At 49.4% G+C, this 26432-nt stretch overlaps 1 protein-coding gene across 5 annotated transcripts; it reads right to left on the reverse strand.

The window, feature by feature from the left end:
• KMT5A (lysine methyltransferase 5A) lies at nucleotides 1-26429 on the reverse strand. 5 transcript variants are annotated; one of them, XM_020970162.2, is made up of 8 exons: nucleotides 26339-26429; nucleotides 20236-20360; nucleotides 17951-18107; nucleotides 14242-14461; nucleotides 8770-8857; nucleotides 6251-6310; nucleotides 2343-2533; nucleotides 1-1865 (listed from the first exon to the last, which is right to left on the reverse strand). In XM_020970162.2, the coding sequence occupies exons 1-8, from the start codon at nucleotides 26346-26348 to the stop codon at nucleotides 1655-1657; spliced, it is 1062 nt and encodes a 353-aa protein (XP_020825821.1). In that variant the 5' UTR covers nucleotides 26349-26429; the 3' UTR covers nucleotides 1-1654. The 5 variants fall into 5 exon arrangements, with proteins under 5 accessions (XP_020825821.1, XP_020825822.1, XP_020825823.1 ...); XM_020970163.2 differs by lacking the exon at nucleotides 26339-26429 and adding an exon at nucleotides 20890-21081; XM_020970164.2 differs by lacking the exon at nucleotides 26339-26429 and adding an exon at nucleotides 20744-20811.
• Nucleotides 26430-26432: the final 3 nt, after the last annotated feature.

Consider the following 26432-nt stretch of genomic DNA (forward strand, 5'->3'; position numbering starts at 1 on the left):
TTGGCAATAAATATTTTTAATTTTTTATCCTTTTTTTTGTTTTGTTTTTTACAGAGACAAATACTCTTCAAGTCTGCTTTTAAAATTCAAGGCTAAACCACAAACAGGTACAACCGAGACATATAAGCTCACATTGACACACGCCCATCTGATTGATTCTCCAACTCCCTGACGACCAGGGAAGGTGAGGGGAAGACTTTCTTAGGTAGCACCATGACAAACCCCAGGGGAACTGAAAGGAGGAGGGGAGAGCCCTGGATGCACCCTCCCCGTTTCAGGTTTCCCTGCAGCCGGGGGTGGGGTGGGGGTGGGGGGTGGGAGATAATGCCAAGGTCATTGCTCACTCACTCCAGTCCCCTTGCTGGTGACTGAAATGATTGATCAGCTCCGTTCTGTGAGAGGGATAAGCCACCTCTCGTCCATTTCAGCTGAAGCCAAAAATCCTATCGCCTCTTTCGGCCCTGAGCCTGAAGCCCTTGTCCCCCTGCTCGAGTGCCTGTGATATCTGTGACCATCAGAGGCTGTGCTCTTACTTTTCTCTTTCAAAGAGACTCCTGTTTTAGTTCATAGCTGTATATTCAGGAAAACCACCAGGTTGCCTGATATAATGTGGAAGCAAATCTTGCTGATTCTACCCAGCATATTAAAAACAAACAAACAAACCAAAAACCAAAAACAGAAAAAACAAAAACAAACCCAACAAACAAAAGCCAGGTATGTAGGGTGATGGAGAAGAGAAAGATGGGAAGATTTCTGGTCCCGCTAGAGAACTGTTTTCAAACAGAATAAAGTACCCTCTTGAATTTCTTCTACAAGAACTCAGCAACTTGACTCACTTAATAACTTATATACATCTAAGTAGTTATTGTTGAATAAATTCAGTGTTCACATTTCTAGAGAGAATTAAGCCCCGGTATAGGAAGCCCTGCTCTGGGAGGGGAAGTGGGGATGAAATTCAGAGACTTCTTCCTGCCCATGTTGGGCTGGGTGAGCAGCTGGTGGATTGGGGGAGAGGAGTACTGGTACCCCAAATGGGGCAGCCTGAGAGAAGAGCAGTGACGAGTGGGGATGAGTGTTGGTGGTGGTGTGCGGACAGGAAACTTTTGAAAGCAAAAGGTTGGGAAGGGGAAAGGACTGGCTTGTTATGAAACATTAAAATATATATATATATGCATATATATATATATATATATATGCATACATATATGTACACCTATCAAGTCATTATTAGGACAAGAAGTTGGAGAACAGGAGAGAAGTTAGGCATGTTCTGTCCTGACCTGCTCCCTAAAGCGGGATGTGGAAAGTCACTGCTATGTAGCTGGAGGCAGTGGGACTGCTTAAGTCCACAGTTCAGATTTTCATCTCCCTATAAAACCTGCACCAAGTCTTTGACTGCATGCATGGGAAGCCCAGATTTGTCTGTTTGCAAAAAGGTACAAAATAACTAGAAATAGAAAAGGTTTGGGTAACCTAAGGCCACCTGCGCAAGCCTGCCGGGCAGGGAACCTGCGGCAGATTTTTTTTTAAATACTACAGTGAAAAGGCATTTTAATAGATTTAAAAACATCAGAAGTAATCCACTAAGATTAGGTGTAAAAAACCCCCCGAAAACCGATTCCCTCCGAGGGGACTTTGTCCAGGGAAGCGCGGATCAGTGTTTGAGCCACGGGTGGGCTTCCAGGGAAGCTCTGCTGCGGTCCCCATAGTCGTACAGCAGCTCTTCGCCAGCCTTGATGTCCCTCGAGGCGATGAGGATGAGGTGAGGCACGCCGTCAATGTCGTGGAGTTTGGTCTGACAGTTACCACACTTGCTGTGATTGATCAGTCTCCCGAGACGGTCTGTTTCTCGAGTGGCATCCACACTGGCATGGCAGTGAGGGCAAGGGGAAAGAGGAAAGAATAGAGGATTAAATTTAAGTGATTTTTTAAAAGGGAGGGGTTTTTTTTCAGCCAAGTAAGAATCCTTCCACTCTTAACACAGGCTCGGAAAACAAATGTGGGATTTGTTTTAGGAACAACCAAAAAACAGATCGCCCCGGGTAGGTCCAGCGGGCTCTAGCCAAATTTCTCCTTGAGGCGGCCCTGTTGAAAGGCAAGGTCAATTGGCTAAGCTGTTGTCATTCAACTAGTCCAAAGCCTGTTGCTCCACAGGTGAGATGAGGTCTGTCTGGAACAGTCTGCGTCCTAAAGAAAAGAGAAAGGGCACCTCTACCTCATTGCTCCGCACGCAGGGGTCTTCACCCGGGACGAGGGCACTGCTGGCGGCCGTCCGGTGCCTCGGTCTGCCCGGCCGTCGGCCTAATAGGAAATGACGTGAGGCGCTCCGAGGGCTGACTTACCAATAGGTTTTGCTCAGGTACTGAAAATAGTACATGTAGCAGCCTGTCGAAGGGTCCTGAGCGTAGAGGGCCTCGCGCTTCTTGGCGTCAGTGATCTCAATGAGGTCCCCGTGATACTCTACCACAAACTCCCCTCTTGTAAACTGCTTGGTGGCGATGACTCCTCTGCCTTTGCCATCGATGATATCGATCTGGTGGGGGGTGATGAGAAAAAGGGGACCTTGTCAAGGCAAGTTAAAAGGGCTCTTCTTCCCCAGGTCAAAACAGAAGCACCAAAGACACTAGACAAAGGCTGGTAGTTTTCTTTTTTGGGGGGAAGGGGGGAGGCAATCAGGGTTAAGTGACTTGCCCAAGGTCACACAGTTGAGTGTCAAGTGCCTGAGGCCAAATTTGAACTCAGGTCTTACTGACCCCAAGGCTGGAGCTTTATGCCACTTAGCTGCTCCTTACAGCTGGTATTTTGAATGAGCATTCTGACACGTGCTCGATCTGTAGACAAGGCTGAGTGTTACCAAGAGTCCTGCTATGGGGCTGGTGTTGGGGGATGAGGCTGACCGCTCTCCTAGGCAAAGGGGCTCCCTAACAATGTTCTCTTCTGGGTCTATGTGTCTCATCATCCTGCACGTTAATCTGATGAAAGACAACCCACAGGGATCTATGTCCAGCTTTTTTTTTTTTTGGTTTCCAAACAATCAACTTCATAAGGACAAGATGGGGGATACTGGTGGCCCTATGTGACCAGAGTCCTTACTCTGAACGGCCTGGGGGCTTTGGTGGATTGCAAGCTAACAGCTAACACTTTCCAGGGAGGCAGAGTGCCGGGGCCAGGGAGATGGGAGCCCTGGTGTGCAGTTTGAGGAAGGACATGCCACAAACATAAGCTGGAGGGCACTCAGGGGGAGGTAATCAGGCACGAAGAGGGGCCATCCTCAGCCGAGCTCATTCACCGAGGAGAAGAGATGGAACGTGAAAGCTGTATCCGAGTAGCTGAGGGGCTGCCTCCTAAAAGAACACGTTTCCCTGCGCTCCAGAGACAGAAATGCCGCATATAAAGCATTTAGTAAGCCTTCAGGGGATGAAAGAGACAGAAATGCTGCATATAAAGCATTTAGTAAGCCTTCAGGGCATGAATTCGAGGAGCAAAGGGCGGAGGTCTCTATGAGAATGACTCCCACATCTACGCATGCACAGCCCTGGGCTCTCTCCCGAGCAGGGTCAGACATCACTGATGGCCTACTGGATGTTTCTAATAAGCTGTTCCAAAGGCGATTTGAAACTCAACGTGTCCAAAACAGAACTTACTCTGTTTCCTACCAAACTCTCTTTTCTCAGCATCTCTGTTTCTGCCCAGGGCACTGTCCCTCCCATCACCCAAATCTGAAACCTTTGCGCCATCCCTGAATTTTCTCTCTCCTTTACACCCTCATACCTAAAGAGCTGCCAAGTCTTGGTGGCTTGTCCTCCTCATCTGTCCCCTCCTCTCCAGTCACACAGCCCCCCCTCCCATGACCTCTTACCTGGACTAGATCCCTATGGCACAGGTCAGACTATGTCCTTCCCCTACTCCAAAAGTGCAGTGACTTTCTCTCTGAACACACTCACAGTCCATTCAAAGCCCTCCACTGGCTCCTCCAGGCACTGCCAGGCCCACGGCACATTTCTTGCCTTCATGGCTTCTGGGTATCAGCCAAGCTGGCTCCTTGGCCAATGTCCTGCCAATGGATGACTATCCCCAGCTCTACAGCCACTTCCTGCCTGAGGCCTCTCCTCCCCCTCCCAGTCATTGGTGCCTCCTCTCCTCCAGGAAAAAAAAAAACAACCTCTGTCTGCATTTAGTTTTCATTTAATTATCTGTGCACATGCTGTATTTCCCCAATAGAATATCAACCTTTCATGGCCCTAGGACCTGGTACTTGGCATAAAGGCACCAATTCCATTAGTGAAGGGAATTCTGGATGAGAAAACTCCCTCTTGCTATGGAGGCTGGCACCTTTTCTGCACTGAGCAGTCGTCTTTCAGCACTGCCTAGAGCCCTACAAAGTCAAGTGACTTGCCCAAGGTCAGTGTACACTGAGGTGAGCCTTGAACCTCTATCGGCAAGCATTAACATGGCACTTTCGATGCACTGGGAAAAGACAAAAACCGCCTCTGCCCCAAACAGCTGCTGTTCCAGCTTTGGAGGCCAGCTCTCCATCCACCAAGACGGGCTCCTTCTTTCTTATCCCAAGAGCTCAGTAAGTACTTGATGAACGAATGAAAGTGGCCAAGAGGCCCACTGAGGCTCCACGTGAGGAACATGGAGATTGTCTGGGGAGGTGAGGGCTTTTTAAAAACCTCAACACTGATCGTTTCATTGGCTCGGGGGGAATGTCCAGGGTATAACTCTCTCTGCTCATGTGGAGCTGTGCCTAATCTGCAAGTCAAGGGTTCGAGAGAAAGGTGTCTGGGGGACAAAGGGGAAATGACTCATCCACAGTCATACAAGAGCTGTGAAGAATAGCTCACATTTCTATGATGCTTCACAAAGTGTTTTGCATCCATTGTCTTATTTGGGTCTCACAAACCTGTGAAGGAAGGTGCTCTGATTATCCCAATACAGAAAGAAACTGGGGCTATGGAAGGCTAAATGACTTGTCCAGGGCTATACAGCCACTAAGCATCTAGGGCAGGATTTGCACTCGGGTCTTTTGGCTTCAGGCCTATTTCTCTCCCCCCTGCCCTTTAAATGGATGTCTCCAAGAGTAAAAATAATAACTACCATGGTCGGGATAACTTTCAGGCCTGGGCTACACCCAGTGGTCTCTGAGGTTCCTTCCCATTCTAAGATGGGCAGGCCGAAGGGAGCTTCTCAGCCTGGGGAAGCTTGAGCATGGCAGGCCGGGGCCTTGCTCTGACGAAGTCAGAGGTAGTCCCTATTCGCTTTCCTCACCTTGGTCCCCAAACAGGTTCCTCTACATTCTGAGCAACCTGTTTATCAGCAGCTTAAAGTTCACCTCGGACACACAGGCGGCCCAAGAGCTGGGCTGGAAACTTGATGGTTCTAACGAAGCCCTTGGTACTGTCCCCTCCTCAGCCAGTCAGTCAACAAGCATTTATTAACCAGCTTATTCTATGCCAGTCACTGGGGTCGGCGCTTGGGATACCAAGAAAGGCAATACCTTCCCCCTTACCCCCCAAAAGACCCAAGCAAACATGCCAAAAGCAGTTCCTGCCCACAAGGAGCTCCCAGTCGTAAGAGGGGAGACATCTGTAAACACTTGCGTACACAGAAGAACACACGCAATGTCCCGTACAATCAGAAGTAATCTCAGAGGGATGGAGGTGGGTGCAGATGGGAGGGGGGATCTGAGCTAGAGCTTAAAGGAATCCAGGAGGGGAGGCCTGGGAGAAGGCCAGGGAGAAGGCCCAGTGAGGGAAGATAGGGCACTGTGTGTGTCACCAAGTGGAAGAAAAGGCCGCTGGGGACGGTGGGAAGGATGAGAGCATGAAGGGCGGGACTTCATACGGGATCTTGGCAGGAATGGGGAGTGGCTGGAAGTTACTCATTGACCAAGATGCCAGAATCTGTCGTCGCCTCTTTCTTGAGCACCCACTGGGCCAATGTCCTAAGCGACAATTAGAGAATTCTGCAGGTGTGGCCTCCACAGGAAGGCCCTTGAGGCTTTCCCCTGGACAGGTTTCCTACAGGATCCATCCAGATATTTAGATCCCAGTGCTACATCCCGATCTGGGAGTCTTCCTTAGGGAAAACTTTTGGTAGCTGGTCCCCAGAAAAAAACCACTTGGGGCCTGACAGTCTGTGACTGCCACAGACAATAGGAGAGGTGCCTAGATAACGTGCCCTGCAGTGAGACCTGGCAGCCCACCCTGGGCATCTGCTGTCTCCCAGTGGTTAATATCCACCTTACCTTCATGCCTTCTTCCTTCCCGCTTTCAATTAATTCGTCTAGTTTTCTCTTTTCTTCTGACTAAACAGAGACAGAAGGAAGACCATGTGAGTACCCTCTGGCCACTCCCTAGCATAATGTGAAAAGAAGCCAGAGTTTTCTGAGCTGAGCCCATAGTATAAAGGATTCTTCCTGGAAGCGGAGGGGGAAAGGGAACAAGCATTTATTAAGCACCTACTGTGTGCCAGGCACCATGCTAAACACATTACAAAGATTATCTCATTTGAGCTTCACAACAACTTTGGGAGGAAGGTGCTATTATTATCCTCATTTTACAGCTGAGGAAACTGAGGCAGATAGCAGTCAAGTGACTTATCCAAGGTCATGCTACCAGTAAGTACCTGAGGCTGGATTTAAACTCAGGTATTCCTGATTTTAGGCCTGGTGCTCCATCCTGCCTCTATAGCAGCATATGAATCTGAAACTGGAAGGGTCTTTAGGAAGCACCTCATTCAACCCTCTCCTTTCTTCATGAGGGGAAATCTTGGGTCTATGGGCACAAAGTGTTCCAGGTCACCCAGGCAGTGAAGGCACAGGGCTCTGGACCCTGTCGAGTCAGCACTTGCTCTAGGCACTTCCTGGACCACACGGCTCCTCCCATGATACCTCTGATGGCGACAGGGACGGTTTGGGGGAGGTCACGGCTGTCCACCTGGATTCCCTCTTCGAGAGGTTAGAGATGACCCTGGACATGCCTGCCATCCCCCAATGCCTTCTCCCAGGAGTCCATCAGAGCTCTTGGCGGTGTGATCACTGAGGTTTTTAGACTGAATTACTCTCTGGGTGTCAGCCCATGGCTGACTTAGCTTCTACTCAGCACTTCAGATGGGCTAGCCCCTGTGAGCACCCCACCCATTCAGGAAGGTGGTCTGATGGAGAAATCAATGGGGCTCCAATTCTGCTTCTGACACCCTCTAACCGTGTGCCCCTGGGCAGGTCCGGCCTCCAGCTTTCTCCTCCATAAAATGGGAATGCCACTCCTCTGAAACCCTAGGTGCAGGGATGGGGGAGCCTTCTGGGCTCTCAGACATACAATCAGGGGTAGTGTCCTCCTCTCCTTCCCTTCACCTTTTACAAGAGTCAGCCTTCCTCTCTGGAGGGAGGCCAAAGGTACCCAACCTGTCCAGGCCACTCCACAGCTGGCTGTCCTTTCCATAAAGGTCCTAGCTTTAAAATCTTCTTCAAGACTGGAGAACCTACCTTCACCCATCATGCTACAGAGAAAGGCCTGCCTGCCAGCCTGGAGCATTCTGGATTTGGGGAAAAGGTCCCTTCAGGGAAGGAGGAGAGGTGGGAAGCACAGGTTGGCTCCCAGGAACAGGGAAGAGGCCAGTTCGCCTCAAGCACTGGGCAGCCTCAGTGGTTTCCTACACGTCATCAATACAGTTTAAGTTTCTTCACCCGGCACGGAAAGCTTGCTACAGTCTGGCTCCCTCTCACCCAAGGCCCCTCCTAGTGTTCTGTGCTCTGGCCCAGGAGTCAGTACCTTTCTTTTGTCCCTTCACTTCCCTCTGGTGAAGGCCCTGGAACCCTTCTCAGGGTGCTTTTAAATGCATACAACAAAACACACAGGATTACAATAGCAAGCAATTATACTAAAATCGTGTCATCAAAACACGAAGGGGAAAAACCCCAACCCAGCTCCCCTTCACAGAGCCCACATTGCGAATGCCTGCCCTCACCAAACTGGACTGTTTTCTGCCCCTCAGCACAGACAGTGAGTGCTTCCCCACCTCCGTGTCTTCCTTTGCTCTGGGCCCTATGCCCTTCTTTGCTTACAGGATTCCTAGGCATCCTTTAGTGTCCACTCAAGATGCCAGCTTTTCCAGGAAGTCTTCCAAGCTTCCTTCCAGCTGATCAGGACTGAACCTGGAACACCAGATGTGTACGCCCGGGCCTCAGGCTATCTGGGCTTGAGCGTCCTCACCTCACTAGGTAGGAGGCCTACAGTCTCAGTCCTCAGGGGACTCATCCAAAGTGTGCCCTGTGCTAAGTAGGCGCTAAACATCTGCTGTGTTGATCCCACTGCTTAGACCAATGCCTGGCACATGCCAGCGAGAGAATGTTGGAAAGGCTGGTTTCTGCCGTCAGATCCAGGACATCACAGAATGCCTGTTCCTGTTCCCATTTTAAAGACCCGGCCTGTGGGTCACAGGGACCTGCCCACCCCATTGGGGGCTTCAAGCAGAGGCTGGATTCTCATTCCTCAGAGACAGGATGGAGGGCATTGTGGGCCAGGTACCGGTGGGGCAACATAAATGCTAAGGTGCCTCCTATCCCTGAGACCTGGTGAAATCTGGTACCAGCAGGAAAACTTCTCTATGAAAAATCAGGGATGGAAGTTGGCAGGGAGTCAGGTTTGCCTTGGGCGAGACGATACGGCCTCTTGGAGTTCTGAGCTACGCTGGCCCCGCGCGCCCAGCTTGTGGCTGCCCACCCCAGAAGGAGGCCCCAGTCTGTACGCCCACCCACCAGCCTACCTGTAGCTCGGCTTTGCTTTTGCGGGAGCTCCGTCTCACGGGATAATAGTCAGTGACTTTGCGATTCTGTTGAGTTTTTCCCTGAGCTCTGCGGGGAGGAAGAAGATATGGGGGTCAGTACACAACTCCAAGCTAGCAGCCCAACTGGCAAAAGCCATCTTAACCGCAGAAAGCAGATGCCAACACCTTGTGAAAAGGAGCCAAGATGGCAAAGTAAGCAGTAAGTCGCTCTTATGCTCCCTTAACCTCTGAAAGCCCAGGAAACATCTCCCCAGGAAAAGCCCCGAACAGCTGAACCAGAAGAAAGATGGGGAGTTGCAGTCCAGGAGCCTAGGCAGCTTGAGAGATTAAGGGGAAAGGGAGCAGTACAGAATGAAAGGTGTCCCAGCAAGCTAGCGGAAATCCCCACCTCAGCATACCAGGAGGCGATCCTGAACCCCAGGTGGTGGAGCAGGCAAACATCAACACCTAGACCCCCAGGTGCCTCAGTAAGGGCAGGGGAACCGGTGGAAACCAGCTCAGAAAACCACCAGGTGCCTCGGCATTCTACAGCAACGGGTTCTCCCAGTGCCTCAGCAAAACTAAGGGAAGCAGCACTCCAAGGGGCCCCAGGCAGATAAACATCCTGCAACAGCCATCTGAAAGGAGCCAAAGAAAGCAAAAGGAAGGAAAGGCCTGGGTGAGCAGGAAATCTCCAGGAGCCACACCAAATAATCTTACCCCTAGAGTTCCAGTGTTGCAGATTCCAGCCCAACACCGGGTAAGCTGCTGGAATCCCACAGCCTCTAACTGCTAGCATCGAAGAGGCCCCACCACACAAAGTCAGTGACCAGGCCCCTGGCTCCCAACACAAGAAGCTTGGGTCAGTGACCCCCTACTCCCCAGCAGGAGAGTTCAATCTCTTTAAGGGCCAGGAAATAAGCAAACACCATGAGCAAAAAGAAACGTACGACAGATTCTTATTATGGGAACAGTGAAGATCAAGACAAAAATTCTGAAGAGGACAACACTGTCAACAAACCCACATCTGGAACCTCAAAAGGAAATATGAACTGGTGTGAAGCCCAAAAAGCCTACTTAGAAGAGCTCAAGAAGGATTTTAAAAGTCAAATGAGAGAGGCAGAAGAAAAACTGGGAAAAGAAATGAGAGGTATGCAAGAGAGAGTCAATAGCTTGGGAAAGGAAGGACAAAAATTAACTGTAGAAAACAAGTCCCTAAAACATACAATTGGCCAAATGTGGAAGGAGGTACAAAATCTAATAGAAGAAAATAATTTGTTAAAAATTAGAATTGGGCAAATGGAAGCTAATGACTCTATGAGAGCGAGAATCAGTCAAACAGAAACAAAAGAACGAAAAAATAGATGCAAACATAAAATACCTCATTGGTAAAACAACTGACCTGGAAAATCGATCCAGGAGAGACAATGTAAAAATTATTGGTCTACCTGAAAATCACGATGAAAAAAAGAGCCTGGACAGTATCTTCCAGGAAATCATCAAGGAAAACTGCCCTGAGGTCCTAGAACCAGAGGGTAAAATAGCCATAGAAAGAATCCACCAATCACCTACTGAAAGAGATCCCAAATTGAAAACACCAAGGAATATAGTAGCCAAATTCCAAAATTACTAGGTCAAAGAGAAAATTCTGCAAGCAGCCAGAAAGAAACAATTTAAATATCACGGAATCACAGTCAGGATTACACAGGACCTTGCAGCTTCTACATTAAAAGACCGCAAGGCGTGGAACATGATATTCCATAAGGCAAAGGAGCTTAGATTACAACCAAGGATCAACTACCCATTGAAAATAAGCATGATCTTTTAGAGGAAGAGATGGATATTCAATGAAATAGAGGACTTTCAAACCTTCCTGATAAAAAGAAGAGAGCTCAACAGAAAATCTGATCTTCAAATACAAGACTCAAGAGAGACATAAAAACGTAAAAGGGACAGAAAAAAACAGCAATGTGTTATTAATAAGGGCAAACTGTTTATATTTCTATAAGGGAAGATGACTTTTGTAACTCTTGAGAACTCTATTGTTATTACACCATGTTAAAGGGGTGTACACAGAGGGGGTGGGTATACATTGACTTTGATATGATGAGGAAAAAAAAAATCTAATCAAGTGGGTTAAATGTATCCAAGTAAGTGGATTAATCTGATCTAAGAAAATGCACTGAGAGAAAAGGAAAGAAGGAGGCAGACAAGGGTAAATTACATCACAGGAAAAGGCACCAAAACCTATTACAGCAGAGGGAAAGAAGGGAAGGAGATGAGCATTGTTTGAACCTTACTCTCATCAGATTTGGCTTAAGAAGGGAATAACATAATCAGTTAGTATAGAAATCTAACATGCCCTAAAGGCAGTAAGAGGGAAAAGGGGAAAGAAAAGGGAGGGGAGATAGAAGGAAGGGAAGAAGTAGTAAGGGTAAAGGGGAAGAAAAGGCAGGGGGCTAACAGAAGGGAGGCGGGACCGAGGGAGACTGTGGTCAAAAGAAAATGAGGTCACAAAGTGGTAACCTGCTTATCAGAGTGGCAGAGGAGCATAGTTCATGCTAAGTACTGGACTTGTGAGTCAGGGAGCCAGGGTCCAAATCCCACCTTGACACTTCATACCTGTAGCTAAGTTAACCTTTTTGAGCCTCAGTCTCTTAATCTGTAAAATGAAGATGACATTTATAGTGCCTATTTCACAGAGTTGTTGTGAGATGGTGTTAGAAGAGCTCTGTGCATCTTAATGTTCATGTAAATGTGAGCTAACTAGATCCTCTCTCTCTCTCTCTCTCTCTCTCTCTCTCTCTCTCTCTCTCTCTCTCTCTTTTGTTTTTGGAGACTGGGTCTTCCCCAGACTGGAAGGGCACTTCCAGGCCCCATATCCCTCCTGAGCAGCACAGAGGTTCTGAACCTCCTTAGGTAGCTTGACGGCTTATGCTCTCAGGCGCTTATCATGGTAGCATACACCTTAGAGCAGACACCCCACTACTTTGGTCCTGTGGCAGCTCAGAGCCACTCACGCTGCCCAGAGCAGGGATTACAGGTGGGGGCCATCACAACTGGCTGCTAGTATCCTTCCTTCAAATAAAAAAGTTGGATTAATGTGCTTTGTTTTTGCATCAAAAATACTTACTCTCACTTTGTGAGAGGTCTCTTGTAATGAAATCAAAGTTAAGTAAAACCAATAATTTAGTGACTTCATCTGAAAATGCAGCAGCAGTCACATCTGCAGTATTCCCTCACTTCTCAATTTTAAAAAAAGAAGCGAAATTCCTTTTCTCTCCCTTCTAGTCCCACTCCACTAGAAAAAAACAAAACCAAAGCCAAAGACATTTCTTACAGATAAATATGCATATTTCTACTGCTGCCCAACAGGGATTGTCTTATTTTATCTACATGTATTCCCAATGCTTGGCATGCAGGAAGGGTTTAATAATAAATGCTTTCACATTCACTGAATTCATTTGAGGGCCTGCCCTATACTCCAACTAAACTGGACTCCATGCTACCCCCCCTGTGTCCCTGGCCTCCAGGAAATGTCATCCTTTTGTACCCGTATTCCCAGTACTGAGGCACCCGGCACCCAGTAGATATGACACCCATATTTACTATGTGGGCTCCTCCTCAATGCTAGCAGGTCAGTCGCACAGGCCGTCCCCCAGCGTGGGGAATGGTGTGTCCCTACGTCTCTGGCTGCTGAGTACAATCCTGCTCTGGCAAAGCTTCTGCTCCCTTTACGAGCACTTCCAGTTCATGGTTTTCCTCTTCACGTACTCTGTTCTACAGCATACCCAGAACACTGCCTGAGCCCTTTGCACTTACATGCCTTCCTAATCAGAGCCCCAGCTCCCATCTGTATGGTGCATTAGGGCCACACCCGAGTCATCTTCTTGCACTCATTTCCCCTCTGGTGACACTGGCTTTCTTGGTGGTCCTTTATCTCCCGACTCCGTCTACTTGCACTGGCTGTGCCCCACACCTGGGAGTGCTCTCCCTCCTCCCAGCCTCCTCCTGGCTTCCTTCCAATCTCAGCCAACATCTCGCCTTCTCCCCGAAGCCTTTCTGAGCCCCCTCCCAGGCACCCCAGGCCCTTGTGGCTTCCCTCTGCAGATCAGCCCTCGCTCACCCTGTCTGCATCTTGTTGGTAGGCAGTCATTCCATTAGCCTGTGGGGGCCCCTGACAGCAGAGACTGTGTTTTGTCTCTCTGTATCTCCAGCACTTAGCACAGTGCCTGGTGTACAGTAGGAACTTAATAAACACCTGCTGACTGACTTATCTCACAACCCTATAAGGTAGGTGCCATTCAATGAGGAGACTGAGGTCAAGAGATGGGAAGTGATTTGCCCAGGGTTCCCCAGGTCTTTATGTGCATGCCTGGAATAAAGACTTCCTCCAGGAAGTCCTCCCTGATTCCCCACCCTCCTCACGCCACACCATGTTCTAACTTGCAGTCCAGTTATCTGTGTGTGTCTCACCCTTCCACAGAGCCACGGTCTCTCAGAGGGCAGGGGATGAATTCATCTTTGGAGTCCAAGCTTCCAGGACAGTGTCCTGCACCCAGCAGGGAATCCAGAAACGATTTCAGACACACCCCCCATCACCCTGGCATCGGGCCGAGGGACCTCCATGCCAGGGGCCCGCTCTTTACTCCCCCCACCCCCTTGGCCTTCAGTAAATGTTCTGACACCACCATCCAAGAGGAAACAAGCAGAAGAGATTGCCGTGCAGAGGCCCGCAAGAAATAAAGATAAGAAAAGAGCGCTTACGAGAAAACGTCGCCCCTCCGCCCAGCTGCTGGGGTGGGAGAACCCTGCCCCATCCAGCACGGGCCACCCAGCAATCTCAGATGGTGGTGCCAAGCAAAGGATCACAGATCCTCCCCTCCCCCACCCTCTAAAGACCGACTGCAGACCAGCCAAAAGTACCAGGGACTGCCAGTGGAAAGTCAACCGCTGCAACAAAATGATGTAGTCAAGAGAGCAGCAGTTCTGGAGGCCAGGGCCTGGGTTCAAATTCTGTCTGCTCTATGACTTCCTATGTGACCTTGGCCAATGCTCTGCAGCTCTCTGGGCCACTTTTCTTCCTCCGCAAAATCAGCGAGGTGGCCTAGATCAAGGGCTCCCCGGTCTGAGCCACGGACAGACCTGGCCTGGGGGGTACTGCCAAATGACTGCAAGGGCTCGCGACTCCATCTGCACACCAGGCACTGCTCTCGTGGGTTTCCTAACCAGACACGGATGAGCACAGCCATTATTGTATCAAAGGCCTGTGAAAACTTCTGATGATCAAAAACGGTTGCTGCCCTGGGAAAGGCCGAGAACAGATGGCGCAGGAGATCCCTCCAGGCCCTGCTGCTCCCTCCACCTAAGAACTGCACAGACATCTGCGCCTCGAGGAGCTGCGTTTTTAGCCAGTGATCCTCGGGGAGAGCAATTTGCTCGGGCCTTCCCAAGGGAGGAGATATCACTTACTTTCTCCTGGAGGCCTGCTTGGTTTTAGGGGGTTTCTTCGGGGCGTGCTTCGTGCCAGCGGCATCAGCGGCGTTGGCGGGCAGCGCCATGGCTTTGGGGTTTCCTGCAGCGGTGGATCTGTGGTTTGGAAGGGGCTCCAGAGAACCCCTCCTGAGCTCTTTGCCTTTCTGCTCTTCTGATTTCATAGCGCCCGCCGGTGTGCTGCCGCCAATCCTTTTCTCTGCAGACGGAGGGAGGATAAAGACACTGACTTAGCCCCAGTGTCCTTCTGTGGAACCTTTCGCTTCAGCCCTCTGCTTCAGACTAACTTTAAAAAGGGCGGAAGGGAAGGAGAACACCTGTCCTCTGTGGCAGCCACGTAAACCCACCACAAGTGAGCCACAAGAGACCTACGCAGAAGAGGGGACTGTGCCGGTCATGGCACAGCTCAAGCTCTGGGCAGCCAGCACGGGCATCAGATGAAGAGCCACGGATGGTCGGGCCCACTCTTCAGCAAACCACCATCTCACAATCACAGATGTCTCTGGCCTTCACCTGGGGAGCATGTGCCTGGGTCAGGCCATTACCTCCATCTTACAGGTGAGGAAACAGAAGCTCAGATAAGCTGAGTTACCTGCTCAGAACCACACAGTTCAGAAATTACTGAGCCAGGACTGGAACCCAGGGCCCTGTCCTATACACATACCACAGCTGCCTAATGCCAGTTTGAGGGCTGTGGCTTTGAGAACAAAGCTCAGGGCCTTAGACGGTGGTGTACGGAAGGTGGGGTGGAGTGGGGGGAGAAGACAGGGACAGGACATGGAGCATGGGGACAACAGGAACCGCCCCCTCCCCTCTGCCACAGCTGAAGAGCATGTCTCATTGCAGACAACAGGATGTCTCCAATTTATAAACAAGCTCTGAATCAAAAGCTCATTTACAAGCCAGGTCTTTTGGAAAGCGAAACATGTTTTTCCTATGAAAGTGATGTTTAGATGGTCATTTGGAGACCCCGCCCTCAACAACCTCTCCCTCAAGTACCTCCACTAGCCCAGAACACTAACTTTACCGTTCCTGCTCCATTAGGAGTCAACTAGGCTTTTGTGAACAGGTCTGTGAATCTGAGCACCAGCGGTAATGTTGTTCCTACGGGGAAAAGAGAAGGGAATGTGGCAGGAGGGGCCCTTCAGCTCTCCTCAGACAGGTGGGCAAGTTACTTTACCCTCTCAGAACTGTCCCCCGCACAGTTTCTTCCCCTGTAAAATGAATTCTATAGACCAGACCAACGGTTCTCAACCTTTTGGTCTCAGGACCCCTTTAAACTCTTTAAAACTGAGGACCCCTGGGGCAGCTAGGTGGCGCAGTGGCTAGAGCACCTATCCTGGAGTCAGGAGGACCTGAGTTCAAATCCAGTTTCAGACTAGACACTTGATGCTTACTAGCTGTGTGACCCTGGGCAAGTCATTTAACCCTAACTGCCTCATATAAAAAACCAAAAAAACCTGAGGACCCCTGCCTCAAGGAGCTTTTGCTGATATAGATTATATCTCTTAATATTTACAGTGTTAGAAATTAAAACATCTCAGTATTATCAGGAAAATAGTTCTGACCTGCCAGATGCCCTAAAAGGGTTCTGATGACCTTACCTAGCTCTGATATTTCTGTATTCTAAACTTGCTCCCAGCTCTGCCATTCTGGGGTCTTTGGACTCCTAGGCCCAGTCTGGTCACTGTCTGTTCTAAGGCCCTCCCAGCTCTGCCATTCTGGGGTCTTTGGGCTCCTAGGCCCAGTCTGGTCACTGTCTGTTCTAAGGCCCTCCCAGCTCTGCCATTCTGGGGTCTTTGGGCTCCTAGGCCCAGTCTGGTCACTGTCTGTTCTAAGGCCCTCCCAGCTCTGCCATTCTGGGGTCTTTGGGCTCCTAGGCCCAGTCTGGTCACTGTCTGTTCTAAGGCCCTCCCAGCTCTGCTATTCTGGGGTCTTTGGGCTCCTAGGCCCAGTCTGGTCACTGTCTGTTCTAAGGCCCTCCCAGCTCTGCCATTCTGGGGTCTTTGGGCTCCTAGGCCCAGTCTGGTCACTGTCTGTTCTAAGACTTTCCAGGCTCTGCCTTTTTGGGATCTATAGGCCCCTCCCAGCTCTGACATTCTGTGAAACTGGTAACAAACCTTGTTCTAGCAGCTACTTTGCCATGCAGTTGTTAATTCTGTGGGCTGACATGATAGCTAACATTCCAGACCAGAGACTTCTTCATTTTGGACGATGCTGGCCTGAGGCTATTCTCAGAACCGAGCAGCACCGGCCCTAGGAGTCAACTCTTGGCTGTGGCACTTGTTTCAATTATAACCAAGGAGCAATAAATGGGAATGCCTGGATTCCAGGTGGGGGGGGGATTCCCCCACACGGAAAACCTATTATCAACATTCTAGTTGAGTTCTTAAAACCTGGAAGGAAGAAAACTTCTGCATTCTCAACCCTAGGTTAACCAAGCCTGGAGTGTGTGGAGCCTTTAGATAATTTAAACTGCCCTGAAGCTGGAGTGTCTGTTAACCCTTCAGAGGACCAAGAAGCACTGGTGTCGGGAGTCAGTCTGAACCTTGTTTCTGCTACTGGCGGACAATCTCTGGAGTCCCCAGTTTGCTCCTTTGTAAAATAAGGGGTTTGGATTAGATCCCCCAGACCTACATCTACAACGGTAGTGGCTGCCAGCTGGGCAGCTCCTAGGAAGAAGGGAACAGAGCGACTCCCTCTGTAAGATGCTGGCCTTTATCTGAGGCCTAGGCTCGTTTTCCATCCATACAGACACGTGTGCATATGTCAAGAATCTTTGTAATGGACTAAGGTTTCTGGGAGGACTTTACCTTGCTTTTGGGGCGCCGACAATATTTTAAATAACGCTTCCTGTTCAGACCATACATCTAAACCTCTGACATTGCATACAGATTTCCCTGACTTGGAACTGATACTTCCATACTTTTGGATTCGACAGCCCTTTCAATTACATGTCGGCCCCATCGTGTCGCAGAATTCCAAGAATAAAAAGGGAGGTCGTAGAGAACCACAGAAGCCTGGTAGTCATTTAATCCTCCCTCTGCCCAAAGCTTGGGTGCTAATCCTATGATGATCCCTAGCAAGGACTCCTCTGGCCTCCCTCCCAGTGATGGGGAGCTCACTACACTCTGAGGCAGCTCATTCTAATTCTGACTCTTCGGAAGTTCTCACAAATCAACCAATCGGTACAAGTGTGACTGTATAGAGACAATAAGCCTAATCCTTCTTTCTACAAAACAGCTCTTCAGTTATATCTAATTCTTGTGTAGCCTTGTTTGAATCTTCTCATCATCCTGCTTATTTCTCCTGGACATGCTCCAGAAGCCATCTGTCAACGTCCCTCCTAAAACACAGCACCCAGCCTTGAACCCCATGCTGTGGCTGCGGTCTGACCAGGCTGGAGATCACCACATCTCTGTTCTAGACACCAGGCCTCCATTAATACTACCCAAGATCCCACACAGTGCCACCCAAATCGGCCAACTGAAGTTTATCAAAACAGAATGGCCTGTTGTAAAGGCCATTAAAAGGCAGGTGGCCCATGACATCATCGAGATGGAATGCAGGGTAGCAGTCAGACCAGTCTAAGGACTGGGGAGTAAGTGCCAGTAAGGGCCTCCTTATAACTGTAACTGGTAATGATGTCCAGCTGGGTAGCAGACCAGGAACACCCTTAGAGTCTTACCCTCTCCTTTCTTGTGCAATTCGGTTAAGGCTTTCCCCTGGCATTTGACGTCATGATGTACAACAGAGTTTTCCTCCTGCAGTGGAGGCCGAGTTCCAGAGGATCTGTGGGGGCTCATGTAGGAATAGATCTTTGACTGGCCCATAAATACATTCTCCTAAAAAGACATAAATCCATAGTCAAAAAGCAAACCCCAGTGATCAGAGTTGGCAAAATCTGGGACACTGCACAAAAGCCAACATTCCTCTCAAGGGGTTTGGGGGAGGGGGAGCATGGCATGTTACAGTGAGCATTCCCAAGTCAGAAAGGCTTCAACTCTTTCCATTTTCAGCTGTTCAGAATCACCCAGTTTCAGATCATACACACCCTTTGAAGACTTTCAAGTAACTGGACTAAGTGTGATGGAATAAAGGTATTTCTGAACAGCAGAATAACAAGGTCTGTATGGACTTTAAAGACTCATGCTTTAATTGGTAGGAGAATTTTTTCCATTTACAGAGATAACAACTGCTTCCCAGATCCTTAATAAATGTTTTTCCACCGTTGCTGTGATTAAAAAAATTCATTACTTAGTGGTCAGCCTTCTGGTGATAAACTTTCTCCCCTACTCTCCAGGCTGGTCCACAGGTGATGGACTACTTCACGTGTGGATCTTACTAAAGACCCATTTATTTCAGGTTATCTAAGACCTGACAAGGCTAGCCAAACTGGTACCAGTTTTAGGCTTTGGGGACCTGAAGTCAGTCACTTCCAAGTCTTAGAGGAAGACTGAAGGGAGGGAAAGTCTTGGTAGATGATCCTGAAAAGAACAGGCTGCCAAGCACAGTACCTAGACCAAACACTTAGCAGTCACCACACATCACACATCTGCAGAAATAAAGATGAAGCTCCCAGACTGGAGAACCAGCTTGGGTTGTTTACCCAGGAGCTGGCCATGGACTCTCTGGGCCTGATTTCCATGGTACTGAGAAAGGTCTTGGTAAACAGGGCCAATTGATCTGGTCCAGCTGGTAAGTCAATATTTACTGAGAGCCCCTAGAGTGGTAAGCATGGCCCACAATAAGCTCCCCAAGTTAAGCAGCTCGGACCAACTAACAATTCTTTACATTGGGAGGGCAAAGCTGACCACTGCGGGGAAAATTTCTTTAAGCCAACCTCAGGACAGGGACTTGAGAACTTGTGAAACATGGGCACCCCATTCTCTGCCATCATAGAGAAAAAAAGGGTGGGGTGAAACTGAGGAGGCTGGACAGAATCTACTGTTGGCAGAACTGAGAAATAGTAACAGCAAAGCAAAAAATTCCAGTGTGCAGAAATTTTCAGTGTGTAAGGAGTTAAGTCAGAACGATGAAAGATAAGAACACTTTTCTAGGCCATGAACAATAGGAGGAATTTATATGGATGATAATAGGGCAATGATTGCCAGGCAGGAAGTCAATCTGGGCCTTTTAAAAAGGGACATTTTATACTTCTGCCTCTTCGAAGCAGCTTTTCCTCTTGGTGAGGGGGAGGGGAGATAAGTAGGAAGAGAGTATGGGGGCAGGGGAGAGTGACACAAAGACGTCCTTAACTTTTACCTTCGAAATGCTAAAGGCAAGTGACAGAGGGTTAGCAGTCACCAGCCCAGGCGCTTAGCTCTTCCGGGAGGAAGAGAAAGAACAAGTTTGACCGTAAAACAGGTTCCCCAGTCCGCGGACCTCTTTCAGCTAACGATCGGCTCCCCCACCCCCCACCCAGGGCCAACGAGCAGAAGGGGATCCAGAGTTGGTCTTTCTGGGTGCTGCCGTGGGCTTACCAGCACAGAGTGGGTTTGTTCAGAAAGAACTAGGCAGCCCCTTCGGCCGGCCAATAAACAGCAACCACAGACCCCACGAGAAACTCCCGGAGGGGCTGGAGGCTTCCCGGAGGGGGTGCGGGGAGCAGGGGATGAAAGGTCAGCCCGGATAGGGTAGCCGGCTCGGCACGTCCTAGCGGAGGGCGGGGAGCAGGGGCGGGGGCGCCCACGTGGTCACCGCGGGCCCAGCTGGGAGCCGGGGGCGCCGGCTCCCCCGGCCTGGGGCAGCGGGGCGTTGTTCCGAGTGGACTTTCTAGGGGGTGGGGGTGGGGGTGCCATCCTGCGCAGGCGTACGGAGACGGGCCGAGTTCCCCCGGGTCTGGGCGGTTGCCCTCCGTTAACCCCTTCGTGCCTGCAGACCGTCCCCCATTAACCCCTGGCAGACCCCCTCCAGCGCTGGACCCCCCCAGTTAACCCTTTCTTGGCCGTAGCCCCGGGGCTCGGCTTTTACCCCGTTGGTCCTGGGCCGCGCCGGGCCCCTTCTGTCCACGGTCTCCGGGCCCGGGGAGGGGGCCGCTGCTCCTCCAGCTGGGGTCGCCGCCGCCTCCTCCGTGCGCGTTTTGGACATCTTCTTGCCTGGGGAGAGGGACGGCTCAGGCTCAGGGCGAGGCGGGGCGGGCTGCGGGGCCAAGCGGGCCCGGCGCGGCGCCTCCCACCGCAGCCATGTTTAAAGGGCCCCGGTGCCACCCCACCAGCGAGCAAGCGAGCGAGCGAGCGGCCGAGACGGAGCCACCGAAGCCGGCCAGCCGCCGTGGACGAGGGCGGGCGAGGAGCCGTGCGCCCCGCGCACCGCGAGCCCGCCCCCTTGGCATGCCGCGTGGCGCCCCCGCGGGCCCACGCGCGCCCGCTGCGGCGCACCGCCCCATCCCGGCGGGGCCGGGCCCCCCGGCACGCGCCGACCCCCGGCACCCCGCCCCCCAAGCTCTGTCCCCTCCCCAAGCCTGGCCTGGGCTGCCCACCTCCTCCCGCTAAGCTGGGCCCTGGGGCGGGCACCCGGGAGGAAACCCTTCACCCCATCCATCCCCCTCCACACCCATCCCACCCAAGGGGGGTGGGGAGAGGCACGGTGGGGAGGGGTCTTTGAAAAGAGCGCTGCCGAACTAACCGGGGTTCTAGACCCAGCTATGCGTGATCCTGGGTAAGTCGTTAACACTCCCCGGGCCTCAGTTTCATCATCTCCGAAATGAGGAGGTTGAACTAGCCGATCTCGGAGGGATCCTGCCAGCTCTGACATTCCAGGGTATTCTTTTGTGGCCTGGGGCAGAGCGGAGAATCGGGGACCCGACCCCAGCCTGGCTCTAGCCCGTGCTATTAGAGCAGGGAAAAGCAGCATCAGCTCCTCCCAATCTAGCCCATGAAGGGCGGGGGGCAGGGGGATCATCCTTAAACTAACCCTTCCAAAGGAGAAATGAAATTAGCAAAGGAAGGAGGAGAGAGGGAAAGAGATAAGCGTTTGTTGACAGTACAAATGTCAAAACCAGGATAAGCTGCAAGCCAGGTACCACCGGCGAAAGACAAGCCCACTACTGCACGGCAGTATTCCTCAGACCCTGGGGTCCTAGGACCCATCAGGAAAGGCCAAGAGAATGGCGGTGAGGGAAAGGGCAACACTCACACAGAACTACTGCGGGATCTTTTTCCCGCTTGGGGGGCTTTCCCCAGCAGTCGCTCCTTCCTAACTTTTACTGAATCCACAGGCTGAGAAGAAAAGGAGACTCAAGGCTCGGCTTAGAGACCCACTGCTCTGGGGAAAGGGGCGGCTGACCTTGTTCAGTCGTGCCCCACTCTTCCAGACCTCGTCTTGGCAGAGATACTGGAGTGGTTTGACATTTCCTTCTCCCTCTCATTTTACAGATGAGGAACTGAGGCGAAAAGTGTGAACTGACTTGCCCAGGGTCACACAGCTAGTGTCTGAGGTCGGATTTGAACGCAGAAAGATGAGTCTTCCCGATTCCAAGTCCACTGCGCCACCTAGCGTTTCAGGCTGTCATCACTTCCCATGTTTTCAATTAGGGAACTGAGACATTAAGCAGGTTCTTGAGACCACATATGGCCTTCCAGGTCCTTGGGTGCAGCCTTTTGACTGAGTCCAAGATTTACAAAACAAATTCTTTTATTGAGGGGATGTGTTCTGTGAAGTTTGGATTCTGTCAAAGGGCCACACTTGAGGACCTAGCGGGCCAAATGTGCCCTCCAGGCTGAAGGTTCCTCACCCTTGCTGGGGTCAAAGGACTCACCCGAGATCACAAAGCAGCGCCTCCAGTTATTTAATTAGCAGCATGTTTTTTGATAGCTACAGTTGAGAAATTCAGGTATTTTTTTGGTCACTTGTTAAGCTACGTCAGCCTGTCTAGCCAGGGACGGACATGCTGTGTCTCAGTGATAGGAAGTTAATGGCATAGGAGCAAGGAGCCACAATGGCATATATGATGCTGGGCACACAGGTTCTCCCCCTTCCCATCTTTTGTCACTTTGTATTCTGCACTCAATGTGCAATTTCCACACTAAGTATCCCTGTGGGTGGGTAGTGGGTAGAGAGAGCCCGTCTCAGAGTCAGAAGAATTGGACACAGGGCAGTGTGGCTCTGGGCGGGTCCCTTTAACCTGTCAGTTTCTAGGCAACTCTCTAGGACTACATATGTTAGAGCAGGTGAGGATCTGCATTGGTAGAGGGAGTTTCCTACCCTCATGCAATCATAAATTGGTCAAAGCCCCCAAGTGGGATTATTTATCTATCTACTACAGAGCTTCTTTCCCCCTGCTGGACTATATGAGGGCAAGGGACTTTTTGACACAGTGTCTCTTCCTCCTACCAACTTATTCCTAGCACAACACAGTGCACAGAGAAGGCACTTACATTAATAAATATTTGTTGAACTAACATATAAGAATTCTGTACTGAAGTTGGCCACAGTGTACTAACAGGGCAGTATAAATATAAACAGTGGAGGTCTGGCTTAGAGCCTTTCCTGGGGACCTTCTTAAAAAATGACTTTCATCTTATGAAATTAAGAAGAACAAGCTTGGTGTGAAAGACATATAAGAAGATACCTCCCCCTCCCCCACTTTGCAAAAGTGAGAGGTCTATGGGAATTTTTTCTCTGCTCTTTTTTTAAAATTTTTTGGTAAAAGGGATGGCTTTCTGGAAGAGGAAGCTGGAGGGAGACACAGGAAATTCTAGGCAATGTAAAAATAAAATATCAATCAAATCTATTTTAAAAAAACCCACACAGTGATTTCACTCTAAGAAGCAGGAATCCATTTTAGTATCATTAGAAAAATTCATGAGATCATAGGTCCTAGAAAGGACCTCAGAAATCTCCATGATCAGTAATAATAATTCATATTGTAATCCCAGTTCAAGACTGGTACATCTGCAGAAGATTCTCATTGGTGGAAAGAATGAAGTTAATGACTTCCATGGTTTTTCATTTACAGAGCACTTTCTTCAAAATAATCTTGTGAAGTCAATAGTCCTAAAATTGTCCCCATTTTACAGAGGAAGAAATAGGGCTTTAAGAAAGGAAGGAGAAAAGCATTTATTAAGCACTTACTATGTACTAGACTGTGCTAAGTAAGCCCTTTACAAATATTTCATTTGTTCCTCAAAAAAATAACCTGGGAGGGGAATACTATTATTTAATTCCCATTTTACAGATGAGGAAATTGAGACAGACAGATTAAATGACTTGCCCAGTATCACCTAAGTTACTGATAAGTAAATTGCTAAATCTGAGGCCAGATATAGATTCAGGTCTTTGTAATTCCAGGCCTAGCCCTTAATCGTCAGAGCCACTGAGCTGATCACAGAGGTATAGTGACTAGCCTACGGTCACAGAGAGCATCTCAGCCAGAAAAGAGGACAGTCTCCCTTCTACTTGGTCCAGTGCTCTCTCTACTTCACTGTGCCTCAGATTAGATCTTGGTAAGGAAATGAGGTGAGAATTATTCTAATCATTGCATTAAAAGTGAGAGTCAGCGCCATATGAGAACACATACAGTATAGACAAGTTATCAATGGGAACATAAACTTAGCATCTTTTTGAATACTTAACAGACATTTGTAAATGGCAAGGTGACTTTTTTGTGTAATTAAATTAATTTCAATTATTCATTTGACCCTCCAGTGCTAAAATAAAAAGGGATAGTGATACATGAAGGTCTAAGCAGACTAAACCTTTTAAATGACAAATACACTTTGAAATACTCAACATTTGAGGATATTTTAACCATAATTTTCTCGAGCATTTTGTCATAAAGTCCTATAATTTCAAATATTTTATGCCTCATTTTTCCATCTTCAAAGTGGACTTGTCTCACTTGAACATATCCTTCTAAGGGAAATCTGGGAGAATAACAAAGCCGAAATATATTTAAATAACAAATTGTATGTCTATCTTGCTCCTTAACATTTACAAAGTACCCTTCGTACAACATTGCACATTACTCTACGAAGCAGAGGAATCAAATGTTATTTTTCCAATTTTACAAGAAAGAAAACAGCTTCCTGGCAGTTACATGACTTAGATAGTCTCAAATACCACAAGTAAATGCTGAGATTGACTGGGGGTCTCCTGACTCCAAGACCTAAGCTCTTTCCATGAGACTGTACTGCCTCCTGCGGAGCAGGGCGGGGATGATTTGCTCTTGCGTACTTACTTCAAGAGGGATCACAGATTTAGAGCTGGAAGGGACCTCAGGGGTCATCTAGTCCAGTCTGTTCATTTCACAGATGGGGAAACTGAGGCACAGGGAGATTACATAACTTTCCATGTAGGTAGTAAGCAACAGAGCTGAGATTCAGACCTAGGGCCTCAGAATCCCAGTCCAGAGTTTTCCCCACTGTACAATGATGAGTATCACAGGACTATAAATTATTAAGCTAACAGTAACATGGTGCTTTGGAATGTTTAGAAGAATGCCACAACTGAACAGCTTGAGAAGGGGTCCACTCCCAACTGTCTCAGATGCCCTAAGTCTGCTTCCTGATGTGAGTTCGACGTCATGACAACACAAACAGTACTAACGAAGTCACTCCTTAGGACTCCAGTAAGCTGCCATAAGAATCTGTCAATCCTCCCATCACAATGCTCTGCCCATAGTAGGCGGGACATACTCTTCTGAGTTGGATTGAATCCCACTCCCATTCTTGACCTGACTCTCTGTTGGTTACTGGTCAAATGACCTTGGACAGCTCATACCGTTCAATCATCTATTTTTTCAACAAGTTTATGAGTAGGGGGTGAACTACAGAGGCAGGGCATGTGGGACTGAATTGGACTCCCCTGGACCTCAGTTTTGTTTTTTGTTGTTGTTCATTAGTTTCAGTCATGTCTGAATATTTTTGATTCAGTTTGGGGTTTTCTTGGCCGAGATACTGGAGTGGCTTGACATTTCCTTCTTCAGCTCATTTTACCCATGAGGAAACAGAGGCAAGCAGCGTTAAGTGACTTGCCCAGGGTCACACAGCTAGTCAGTGCTGAGGAAGGATTTGAAAACAGGAAAATGAGTCTTCCTGACTTCAGGCCCTGCACTATAGTCACCTAGCTGCCCACAGTCATCTCAGTTTACCTTTCTCTAAAATGAGTGATTTCATATAAATGATCTCTTAAGGTCCTTTTCAACTCTAAAACATTTATGACACAAAAGACTGAAGAAATCCTACATTGTTTCTAATAAAAAGGCCATTTCCCAACAAGCAGGAGGGAAGAAGACAGCCCTTTGATATAGGACTGCTAGTTTTGCTCCACTCAGGCTACCACTTACACACACACACATACATACATACATACATACATACATACATACATACATACATGTGTATGTATGTATATAAAATATCCCCAACAACTCCATCCAACTCAGAACTGTGCTCCAACTGACCTCCTGGGCTGAGCTGGGTGTTTTCTTGGGAGAAAAGTGGAAGGGGGAAAGGAGACAGGCTCTAAGTTTTGTAGCAGAAACAGCATCTGCCTTTGAAATGGGGAGCCCAGGGATTCCCTCCTTCGCTTGAGAGCCTGCTGATCTGAGTCAAACAAGTCACCTTCCTCTCAGGGTCAGTTTCCTCTGTCAAAGGAGGGAGGGCTAAAACTAAAAAACTCTCTCAGGTCCCTCCCTACCTCTGAAGCTAAGGCCATGGGCTCTCTCCTCCTGCCTCAGTTTCCTCCTTGTACAATGGGCATAACAACACTTCCCACCCTCAATTCTAAGGGTAATTGTCAGAAAGGCACTCCAAAAACATGAATTATTATTCCCACCAAATGCCCCCTCCCCAAAACTCAACCCCGGCCACCCAAACTGGGGGAAGGGGATACAGTTTTCTTCCTGGACACGAAGGATACTGGAACAGGAAAGAAACTTTTGAGAGGGGGCCTACAGAAGCCGACCCCCCTCTCCCCCCGCTTCAGGCGCGAAGAAGAGACAACGTGGGGTGGGGTGAAGGAACTTTGTTCTGCAAGAGCGACCACGAGAAACCTCCCTCTCCTCTCCACCCCCGGGCCCCCGCTCCCGACGCCCCAGACGCCGGGTCAGCCGGCCGGACACCTGGGAAGCTACCTCTGGCCATGGCCCGGAGACTCGACGGCACCGCTGGGATCTCCCGGGAAACCGAAGCTTTCGGGGGGGGGGGAAGTTTGCAACAACACTGTAG

This window comes from Phascolarctos cinereus, unplaced genomic scaffold, assembly GCF_003287225.1.
Source record: "Phascolarctos cinereus isolate Bilbo 61053 unplaced genomic scaffold, phaCin_HiC Scaffold_4;HRSCAF=312, whole genome shotgun sequence".
Taxonomy (NCBI): Eukaryota; Metazoa; Chordata; class Mammalia; order Diprotodontia; family Phascolarctidae; genus Phascolarctos; species Phascolarctos cinereus.